General features: G+C 38.1%; 1 protein-coding gene across 1 annotated transcript; it reads left to right on the plus strand.

Annotated features, from left to right (window-relative positions):
• The first annotated feature begins 2,893 nt into the window (after positions 1 to 2,893).
• uevld (UEV and lactate/malate dehyrogenase domains) lies at positions 2,894 to 10,984 on the plus strand. The gene is made up of 12 exons (XM_041276572.1): positions 2,894 to 3,030; positions 3,477 to 3,561; positions 3,796 to 3,861; positions 4,335 to 4,498; positions 4,694 to 4,826; positions 5,047 to 5,177; positions 5,666 to 5,771; positions 6,310 to 6,480; positions 7,312 to 7,482; positions 8,048 to 8,117; positions 8,203 to 8,326; positions 8,672 to 10,984. The coding sequence occupies exons 1-12, from the start codon at positions 2,989 to 2,991 to the stop codon at positions 8,834 to 8,836; spliced, it is 1,428 nt and encodes a 475-aa protein (XP_041132506.1). The 5' UTR covers positions 2,894 to 2,988; the 3' UTR covers positions 8,837 to 10,984.
• The last annotated feature ends 1,318 nt before the right edge of the window (positions 10,985 to 12,302 follow it).

Here is a 12,302-nt window from a genome sequence, read left to right on the forward strand (position 1 = left end):
GCAAATCCTCCCTTTGTCTCACCACAAACAGCCTTCTGTGTTGTAATTAGCACATCACCCAGACTTGAAATAGAAAAATATTGTATATTATTTTCTTCTCTGAATTAATAATTGTATTTCAGTTCCAACATTCACCACAAGATGGCGATATGTAACCCAGTATGTACTAATTTCCCTATGTACCCTTGCTTCAAAGTATTTACCCTATCACTCGCCTACTGATAAGGAATACCCGATCTGCAATATATTTGTTCCCCTATTACTTTTACTGTTACAGCAGCTGTGCTGTTTTTAATTTGGATTTCAGTTTTCCCTTTTTCTTAACTGATGACGGGTTCATTTGTAAACAAACCAGGGAGTTAGCAAGCAACCAAAACATGCTGTGCATTAGCTCAAAAGTTATTTTCAAAAGCCATATATCTCCCCCCTTTGGTTGCTGACACAATATGAAATACCAGTATGCAGCCCACTAGGCAGTACCCGTATGTATTCAAAATATTTTGCAGCCCAATGTAACTCTAAAAAACGTCTATAGCAGCTTGTTTTATTAATAAATCTGCTTTATATGAAGAAAGAAAAAGGAAAGAAAAGTTTCTCAAATACCAAACCAAGCTTTTCAGTTCAATTTGTTACAGAAAATAACATAAAAGAATAATTAGTTACAATATAAAAATTATTACAAAATTCCTTACTCTACCAAATCATTCATGCCCATTGTCCACTATTTTAAAAGCAGTGCTCTATGTATTGTACAGTAGCCACAATTTTTTTTTGGTAAAAATAATTAAATCCCAAGGCATTTTAGATTTTAAGGGTGTGCCACTCAAACAGTTACTTCTTCAATATTGTGACTGGTATGGAAATGTCATCAGTAGCCAGGAAGAAACATACTGGATGTATCCAATCAACAGCAAGAGAGGTCTTGAACTACCCAATAATTCCTCAGATAAGGTGATTCAAGTATAGTGCTAATCGGGGCCAGTGAAAGCAGTCAAGTGTTTGTTTGAGAAGTACATTTTTTAACTATAACTGTATGTATTACTGGTTGCACAGACCATGGTTAGAACAAATATATTCAGGTAATCTAAAACTAAAAGTGCTAGACCATTGTTCTATGCAAAAAAGATAAATGCATTCCTGCTTAGTGTGAAACCACGTACCAGGATAGTACCTGGGTCCCGGCAACCCACCTCATGATGTGGGTTGAGTGAGACAAATGTTTGACGGCCATTTTTGAGTCGACACAATAACAAACAACCAAGCCTGCATCTAGGTTTCACTTCCGCAAAGAACATTTTAGTTTATTCTGTTTAGCCATGTTTTTATTGACAGAGACCACATGAGCCAGATGGCAGCAGGGATGTAGAAACATTTTCTCTAATCAACATCTGGGCGGACGGTTCAAACCAGAGAAGCATGGATGGAATCGTCAGTAACAAGCTGCTTCCAGGTCATTGATATTGGCACTGTGCACTTTTGTTTAAGATCTTTGCTGTCACCCAGGTCACTCCTGCTTTATTAAAAGCAGTGTGAAATCGCGTATCCAACCCTCATGACACCAGGCCCAGACCCGGGTAGAGCATGCCAGTGTGAAAGGGGCTTTAGAGTCATAACAGATATTCAATGCCATCTTTTTTTTCTGGGAACAATCTTCAGTTCTTTCTGATTTGCCTGTAAAATAAATACCAAGAAGGAAAAGTTTATTCACTATTTTCAGCACACAGGATATTGTGTGTGTGTGTGTGTGTGTGTACCTATAAACACATTATTAGTAGAGCAGGCATGAGGGTAGATTGACTTTATATCTGGTTTATATCTACACCCAGTGATATAGTATAGGGACTCAACCTGAAGTTATCATCATTCCTGTTGTTAGCTGAGCTTTGTTTTTCATTGTTAATGCCAGTAGGAATAATAACTACATCTCATTGCCTTTGGCCAAGTTCTGTAATTCAAATTGAAACCTTTAAGGGGTTAAATATTTGTGGTGGATTGCCCTTTGTGAATGTGGCCAATGTATCGACCTATAGACAATGAGAATTAAAAACATCGCATAGCACACTGATGATGTATTTAGGGCTAGCACAAGTAAAATGTCATATTGTCACGTGATTTAAAAACAATTAGGTACACGACACCTTTAATTACAATCATATTTTTTCTATACAACTGATAATATTTTGCAACTTTGTACATGACGTTTATACAACCCATTCTGGGTTGTTTCTGTAGCCTACATGTGAAAAGGTTTGGTAAGATCACGGATATTTACCCTCCTTGGAATTTGCACAGAAAGAGGGAACCCCAACATTCTCCTTACTATTATTATAACAGTCTAGGATACCACAATCACGACTTTACCACGTTAGGCGAAGGTGCCGGACTCTTCAACCTGTTATGTTAATAATTCATTATTAAGGTTAAGGTTGGGGCTGGGATTAGGGTGATACAATTAAATATTAGATGTGTGTTCACACATTAGTCTTTTTTACCACTGCTGTGTATATGAAGACAGATGTCCAATTAAACAGCAGTGGAGCAGTGGTGTAAAAAATGCATATCTGCTCACTATTTACACGTGCTAGTAGTGTAAATGACTTGTCCCATTGCAAGTGATAGCTGTTAATACATTTTATTTATTTTTTGTGAGTTATAAAAAGATTGAGATTATAATTAGTTCTTTGGTAGATTCAGTTGTTTATTTAGGTTTTAAAACATAACAAAAAAAAACTATGAACACCTTAAAACGGGACCAATACATTTTAAAACCACTGTTACGTCTGGCATAGTTAGAATGTTTCAGTATCTGAAAAGTTTTCGCGTTTCATTATTCACGCAGTACAGCCAGGGCGGGACTCTCTGAGTTTCCATACCAGATGTGAAGGGGAAAGCCCGAAGACGCGGAAGTTTACAAGCTGCCGGTGGGAACGTCATTTCTCGTAGTGCTGTCACAGTATTTATCAAAGCTTATATTGTGCATATTTCAAGATGGATTTAAGCGAAGAACACACAAAGAAAACACTGGCCAGGGTTTGTAGATTTTATGTATTTAAAAATATATATTTTCTAAGGTGTTACTACACTTTAGACAGTATGAATATCTTTCTCTGGCACTGCCTCGGTCTTGTCTCTGTTTTTTTCTGTTTTATTATGTTATCTCTCAGTTACAGAAACAAGGAAGGAGTTGTTTATGACTTTATTAGAGCAATCTATAATTTTAAAAAAGCTATAATTAACAGTAATGTCATGTTTTTACCACTCATATAATGAATAAAGCACACCTATAGGTATTCTAATAGCAGCTATAAGGGAGGAACGGTTTATTTATCATTATATACTTAACTGAAGGTAGTTCTGAATCCCAGTGTTTGCAGGGCTAGTGTGAGTTTCAATCACTGTATTTTAGTGAAGTGCTGAACCAAGCTCACAAACTGTCTTCGTAACTTTAATAATGTTGTAAATGGTTTTATATTTAGTACAAGTTCAGAGACTTGACCATTGACGAACTCCAGAAAGTTCACAGAATGAACCCTTCACTGAAGCCGTCGGTGGACACATACAGTAAGTGACTCGTGTTATTGATGTGTATATATGTAACTGTCTTTAGCGACCCTTGTTTCAGTGAAATATATTGAAAGGGAGATATTTATTTTTAAGATTCTGGCCTTCTATTTTTTTTAACACTCGCCGAATTGTGTGGAATTTAAGGTTAATTTTGCTAAGCTTTAACATTGCCTGTGTATATATATATATAAATACATAAATGTGAACATGTGTATGCTCTTCTGTTACCAGCGTTTACTGACAGCACCCAGAAGGACCTGCTGAAGCTGACGGGCACAGTTCAGGTTAAATATCAAGGTACTGCCTATTATTACACAAGCTTTGAAATTAATGAATTAAGGACTGTTTTTAAGTTTCATCCATTCATGACGTTATGTAATCCATCATAACAAACTTGGATCTCCTTACTTCTTCTTTTTAGCTGTGGCAACATTATCAGTGGCCCCTTACTGTTGTGCTGATCTTTTTTTGCAAGATATATTATTCAAATACAATTCCATAGATTTTAAACTGTGTAGTAAACCACACGGTCTGATTACAGACAGTCCATTGTTGCGAGTGTGGCCTACAACACTGGATGTACCAGGTACCAGAAAGCAACCGCAGCTTTGAATCTGTTGTGTTGTATTTCTGAATATGTATTCAATTAAACTTCTAACATAAAAAAATGTGTCAGTGTTACGTTGCTAGTTCTAAGACCTTTTTTTTTCTTTTTAAAGCCTTGGTTAGCATGCCTGTAAATTTCTTGGACTTTTCACTGTGTTCCACAGGTCGCTCGTACAACATGCCTATCCAGCTGTGGCTGCTGGACTCCCACCCATTCACCCCCCCCATGTGCTTCCTCATGCCTACCCCGAACATGGTGGTCCGAGTGGGGAGACATGTGGACGCACGGGGTCGGATCTACCTGCCGTACCTGCAGAACTGGACTCATGTAAGCACGTTCCACAACATTCGCCTGCAGAGTTGTTTGGCCAACTGTAGTGAACCACTTTGAGACTACTTATAAGCAGAGCTTTTTCTGGGTTTGATAACTTTATTGGCTGTGTTTTTGTTTTTTTATTCTGAATAAAATGTGCTTATGATGATTTAGAGTAAAAAGTGGTAACTGTTGTGTCTCCTGCTTTAGCCCCAGTCGACTGTGAACGGGCTGCTCATAGAAATGGTAGCCAAATTTGAAGAAGATCCCCCTCTTGCTTCAAAGACTAGAGATGACACAGACTCGGCCGAGCTCATGGCTTTCCTGGCGAGGATCTCTGGAGGTCAGTCTTTTTTATTTGTCTTTGTTGCTGTTCTTCTGCTGATACACTGATATAAAGGTTTATACCAATAACACTTTCTGCAGGAGACAACTTGCACAGCTGACTGTTTTAACTATAGCACACTGCTCTGAACCATTAGTGGATGTTCATGTGTATATTAAGCGTGTGTATACAGCCACTGATTTGACCTGTCTGTTCACTGGCTGTTCATTTTCTTTAGGTGTGTCTGACATGACCCTCCAATCAGCAGTCGGAGTGGGTGGGGACAGAGCTTACAGACCAATTAACAAAGTCACAGTGGTTGGGGGTGGAGACTTGGCCATGGCCTGCGTGATGAGCATTTTGGCAAAGGTAAGGGATGTTATGAACTGTGGAAATGAGGTAGACACTATTAAAGGTGTACTTGCTAGGGTTTTCAAATCCTTTCGAATGATAGTTACATTGTCCCTCCACCCATTCCTAGGTCATGGTATTTATTCATTCATAGTAACTTCAAAATAAAAAATTGTAAAATCATAAAAACAGATTTTATAGTTCAATGCACAAATGGTACTTGAAAAGTAATTGTTCATAGTTTTCAAACGCATAGTTTTAACTTCTCATTTAGTATAACATTGCATTTTAGATAAAAGGTGTAACAAAAGGCTGCATTTGTCCTTCATATAATTGGTTACACATATGCTTGATCGTAGTTCGTAGCCAGTTATGGGTATCGCTTTATAACAGGGTGTTTAATTAGTCCTCTAACTTGGAGCGACTTATCTTTGTGTTTTGAAGGTCATGTTTCCAATGCAAACCTAACAGAATAATGTGGATTTCTTCCTTGTTTCTCAACTCAGAGCAGTGTGGATAAGCTGGTGTTGATCGATGTTTCAGAAAGTGCCTCTAAAGGAGGAACCATGGACCTGGAGATCTTCAACCTGCCGAAGGTGGAGATCTGCAGAGGTAACAGGAACTCAAACGCCTAGCTGTGTAGAAAATGCCCCTTCATTTAATCTCCAGGTTAAGGGTATATGCAGTATAGAAATAAATGCCATTTACGAGTGAAAGGAAAACATGAAACAGGTGTATTTATAGAATGTGTGCTTATACCATCATTTGTTTACCTTAAACAAGTCATGCCCTGTCATTAGAGCTCAGTTTAAATAAGGGCCACTTAAAAAAAAAAAAAAAAAAAAAAAAAAAAAAAAAAAAAAAAAAAAAAAAAAAAAACTATAGGCAATTTATTAACTGCTTACATTGCTTTATTATGGACTGCTAATTTAGAAATGATTTGGATGTAGAGTATTTATAAATTGACTTTAAAAAAAGTTTATATATATATATATATGTATATATAATGAAGAATTATACATTGTAATATAGTTACTGTTTTAAACAAAGAAACTTTTATCATTAGTTTTTATTGCTTATGAATTTATAGCATATCTCATTAAGAAAATGTAAGCATAAAAAAATAAACCATCAAATTCTTTGCTTGTAGATTTCTCTGCCAGTGCCGGTTCCAGGGTTGTCGTGGTAGCAGCAAACTCCTGGAGTAATGACCAATCATATGTGAGTGTTGTCCAGACAAATGTGGACCTGTTCCGAGGCATCATCCCCACTGTGGCTCACTACAGCCCCAGTGCAGTGCTGCTCATCACCTCCCAGCCAGGTAAACACCACTCTCTGTTGAAGCAGCTGAACCCTGTTAGTAACTGTGCTATCTGTATGTTTGAGCTTCTGTTCAGTTTAAAGCTACACATTCTATCTAAAAGTTCCAATATTCTCAATTGTGTGGAAGCGCCCTCTGTTATCCTGATTTTTGTTCTGATATTTACATTTAATAAAACATTTTTAAACTTCTACTTTGCCAGGAGAAAGATAATTTTTTTGATAAGCATCGTTGTGTATCCAGATCTTGCTCCCTCTGTTTAGCGTTTTCATTCCAGTCGGAGCACCTGCATTGCTGCAGGACGGAGTGTGAGCTGGATACACAGAAGAACAGTTATCTTTCTCCTGTGGAATGCTGCTTAGTAAAAATTGGTAAATGTATTGCCAGTGAATTTATGACCCATGATGTAATATTTAAAAGAGTTGGATTATGTTTAAAAAAATATCACTGTGTAATGGACAACACAGGATACAGCAAAGGTGAAGTGATGTGTTTCTTGTTCTGTAACTCTTTAGAAAGTATAATACAGCTGTTTGAAAGAACCCTTAGCCATTTTAAGGTGACCTATGAAACTGGCAGCTGCTGTCCTGATAGGAAGAGCATTGCGTCTCACAATACTTTATGAAGCTCACATTGTCATAGTTTCAATCCTATTTTCCCGTCCAGTATCACCCAGCACCCAGTTAATCAGTGGAAGTTGGAAGGTGTATAAATGAATGTAAGTCATTCTGAATAAGAGCAGCAGGCTGTCTTATTTTTTGTACCATGTTGTACCATTGGCTTTGGACAGTGTTTTGAAACACAGATCTCATTAACATCCTTCCCTTGCAGTTGATATCATGACCCACGTGGCATGGAAGCAGAGTGGCCTCCCTGCAAACCGTGTCCTAGGAGCAGGGTGTAACCTGGACTCGGAGCGCTTCCACTACATTCTCTCCAGTTTACTGAAGGGACAGCCAGCCGGGAAAGCCTGGGTTATTGGGGAGCTGTCAGAGAATAAAGGTAAAGTCTGTCATTGTAACAGACATTTATAAAGACAAATATGATTGAAGGCTATTTCAAATAATTAAAAATGTAAACTGTGGAGGTCCCCGAGTGGCTCATCCAGTTAAAGCGCTGCTGCTGGAAGCGCAGGATGAGTCACACAGCTTGGATGGTGCCAATTTGCGTCCGGGCTGTGCAAAGAGGCCAAACTTTGCTAGGGACCCCGAGGGGGGCGTCACATTGGCTCTAACGCTCCTGAGGTGGGTGATGGGAAACCGGCAGGGATTGTTTCTCCTCATTGAGCAACAGCAAACCCTACTGGCCAGACACATTCAGTGTGGATAAGAGGCAGAGGAGAAAAAACATAATTGGACATTCCAAATTGGGGGAAAATAAAAAAATTAAAAAAAAAAAAAGTAAACTGAAATACTTACAGATGTATGGCGGATAATTCTTGGTCATAGTTGTTATATGGTTTGCAGTGCTGGAAATCTATCCTAAAGTAAACATTATACAATGTAGGTCTCTGTCACATATGTACATCTCTGACTTTTGTTGTAATATGAATTCTTTTTTTATGTAGTTGCTGTGTGGAACAGACCTGCGATGGCCACTGACAACCTACCTGACTCGCAGAAACAGCTTACAGACAGGTAGCTATGTCAGGACCACACTAGTTCTGTAGGAAAGAGGTGAGAGTTTGTTTTGTCAGTAACGGTTTGGCTCCGGTATTGACAGGGCTGTTGAGATGCTGAAGGGGAAAGGGCAGCGCTCCTGGTCTGTGGGTCTGTCCATAGCAGACCTGACACACAGCATTCTGACAGACCTGAGGAAAACCCACTGCGTCTCCACACTGGCAAAGGTAGGAGACAGGCTATCGTGCTGCTGTTCCTTGAAATACACCCCATTACATTTGCAGAGCAACAACAGCAGTCCAGATAGTTTGGTTCTAAGAAGCTTCTTGGTTGAAACAAAACAAGTGGTTGTTGAGGGCTGGAATTTGGACCTGCTAGACTACAGTGGGCCTCCTGGTCTGGTAAGCCACACTTTTAGAGTGAAATACAAAGTAATTTGTGTAGCTGTTTTTTTTTCTTCTTCTGATTTTATAATGTTACAATGCTTGTATTCCTGTCAGTAAGTCGTGTGCTTCCGAATAGGGCCATTGGTGTGTCTCGGAAGGGGTACGATGTGTGTATTTGTGTTGCAGGGCTGGTCCGGAATCAGCGGAGAGGCCTTCCTGAGCCTGCCCTGTATGCTGGGTGCTGGGGGGGTTGCAGAGATATCCACGCTGGAAGTGGAAGAGGAAGAGGGGGATAAAGTGAGAAACAGTGCTGTCTCACTGCACAACTTCCTTCAGCAGCTGAGAATTTAACAGCAACAATGTCTCCAATACAAACAGATACAGAACCCTTTCACAGGATAAACACTATCTTCAATACACGCAGATACAGAACCCTTTCACAGGATAAACACTATCTACAACACACACAGATACAGAACCCTTTCACAGGATAAACACTATCTTCAATACACGCAGATACAGAACCCTTTCACAGGATAAACACTATCTACAACACACACAGATACAGAACCCTTTCACAGGATAAACACTATCTTCAATACACGCAGATACAGAACCCTTTCACAGGATAAACACTATCTACAACACACACAGATACAGAACCCTTTCACAGGATAAACACTATCTACAACACACACAGATACAGAACCCTTTCACAGGATAAACACTATCTTCAATACACGCAGATACAGAACCCTTTCACAGGATAAAGCTGCTGCTAATGTGCATAAGTGTTCCCAGTACCTACTTATATTGCTATGGGATATAACAAAAAAAAAATGTGCTTCTTCTCTATGGTGAGATAAACAGTTTGATTGTAATATACTGGAACTTCACAGGAAAATTCATATCAGTACAGGTACTGTTTGAATTGATAGATTCATATGTAAATCTGTGAGGGTTATGGTGCTCGCAATAATTCAATATTGGGAATTTATTAAGTAAGCACTAGCATGGACCACATGATGAATAGTAGATACGTTTAGTATTTTAGATGAACCACCAAACTGGTGAAAACAAAACCAGAGGAAACCTATAGCTCAACACAAATTAAAGCACTACACAAAACTTGTGTGTACTTGACTTGAAGTTTTACTTTTAAAAAAAAAAAATGTTACAGATGAGTAAGTTAACTTCTTGTGTGGCACTTATAAGGACCTGTAGCATGTGTCAGGTGGGTTCCTAATACCTGCTACACAGGAAGTGAACAGGCACAGGATATTTACCCATCCAGTTTTCTGTTCTAATGAATTAAAAACTACAGTGTGTTAAATGAAGGATGTTTTCAGTAGATTTCTGTCTTTAAAGGTCTAAAGTGGACTTATTTTTTTCTAAAATGTATTTGTGTCTTTGGGCTGGGCATATACAAGTTAAGTGCTTGTTGACCATATTACTGTATGTTAAAGTTGACCTTTCTCTCAAATGACTTGCTTCTAAATAAAAGCTTGCATATTAACAATATGGGGATCACAGAAGAGCAGTGGAAATGTAAAGCTGAGGTGTTCACCCAACATGTTTTTAAAAATGATTACGCATTACACAAACTTTGAGTTATTTCAACAGGAATACAAAGATTTGTATTTAAAGTATGCCATTTATGTGGGACTTCCCTTTTTAAAAATGCAGAATACCAAATAAATATGTTGTGTGTTTGTGAAATGTTCATGAGTTCCACATACAACCCCATTGATGTGATGTTAACTACAAGTACCTAATGTTATGTAAAATATTTGGATAGGTGTGGCTGAACTATTGTTGAGAGGTTTAAAAAACAGTTTTATGGCAAACACCTGATTTCCAGGTCAGATAGTCCCTGAGATATGACCTTGAGAAATTCCTTTTGGAGTTGAGGGGCTCCTGGGGATTTAGTCTGGTCTTATTAATGAAATTATATTAAAATCAGTTAAACAGTTTATCATTTTTACATAGCTGTCTCAACTTGAATTTCACAGGTTCTAATTAGCACAACTTATTGACTGTCTGACATTACCGGACAATAATGTTTTAACAGGTTATTTTAAACAAAATGTAGTAAGATTGATGCTACCTTTAACTCAAATGAACTGCTGCATACCTATTAGTATGAGATGTATGCATCCTAAGACATTTCCCTCTCCAGACCTGAGAGGGCAATCACAATGGAATTGTGATTTTAAGGACTTTTAAGGAAGTTTGTGTGTGTGGTAATTTTGGCAAACAGTGCTACTCCAATTGTAATTGAACCCAGGTCTGTCCCTCACGCAGTGCCTCAGATGTTTAAAATGGTTCTTGACAGATCATCATAAGCTGCATGCCGCAGTGGCCCTTGCTTAAGAACTAGTCTTTCAGATACTAAGTACTGCAAGAAGCTATTCTAATGCTGAAGATAATATGTATTTTATATAGTATGTAAAAGAATGTGCAGTGTTTGGTAACATGCTCTCATATTGAGCATTTGATAATGGTAATAAAAATAATAATAATAAAAAAACATTTATTGGATTATATTTGTTTTATTTGTTTTTACCTTTAAGTTGGTTTGGAGTGCAGCTGTAACTGACACTGACGGTAAGACTACTCAACATCACTCACAATTACGTCACACAGTCCACATCAGAGCCACTGATGCCTTTTCTCCACTAGAGGGAGCTGTTGGTGTCTTGACAGTTGTTCACTGCAGCTGCAGCAGGGTTGTTTTTAGTTTTTTACTGTCCTGTTTTATATGTCTTGAGACAGATTATCATGTGATCTGTTTATAATAAGACTGCAATTACCTTCTATGAATGCCCTTTGTGTCTCGAGTACAAGCAGACAGTGGGCTCCCATTTAGGCTAGTCTTGGGGTTCATTATATTTAAGGCCTTCATCACTGCCTCCTCTCCTTCACTTGGCTCTTTGCTTCTTTTTTTCGTTTGTCTTTATTTTGGATATACATTTTTTTTCTATAGACACCACACACAGATAAGTAAAGATGGACTATAATGTGTCCTATTCGTTCATTGGATTTGCATTAATAGTGGTGTCATCTGATGGGAATGCAAATATCCACTATTATCTGAGTTGGTGCTGTGACCAGTCCATTAAGGATCATACTCCAGCCTGCAGTTACTCCACAACACTGTTCAACATGGCTACTGTTATACAGCTGTGCATTCTTGAAATGTGTGTTGATGACACCTATACACGCACATGTATTATAATACAATAGCTTTTAACCTTTAACCAGTGTATGTAAATGGACTGATCAAGGGTCCTGTCCATAGAACGGGTTTTTGTGGGTAGCTTTGCTCTCCCCAACCCAGTCACTGCACAACATGATGCATTGCCTTCTCTTCCCCACATGGGGCAGCGAGGTCTCAAATGTAACTGAAATTAATGGAATAACATTTTAAATAATGTACATTTGTTATGGAGTCAAAACAGTGCTGTTCTCTGCTATCACAATTTGCAAAAGCATAGGTAAGCATTGATAAGCCCAAAGTTTACTATGGTTTGCCATCTTACAGTAAACTATGGTAAATACATGTAATTTTATGCAGCAGAAGTGACATATTCGGCATGTTGTAGGATCACTAAAGTGGACACTGTACAACATTACTAATTTAATACTAAGTTTATATTTAATATTGTTAGATATCAGTATAGTATAGTATAGTACCAGCGCAGTTATTTGTGCCCCAACTCTTTCATACTTATTTATAATTAGTATTTTTAATTTTAAAAAATATATATACAGAGGTATGGATTTGTATCAAATCATATCTGAATACAGCATTTCC

The sequence above is a fragment of the Polyodon spathula genome, chromosome 17, assembly GCF_017654505.1.
Source record: "Polyodon spathula isolate WHYD16114869_AA chromosome 17, ASM1765450v1, whole genome shotgun sequence".
Taxonomy (NCBI): Eukaryota; Metazoa; Chordata; class Actinopteri; order Acipenseriformes; family Polyodontidae; genus Polyodon; species Polyodon spathula.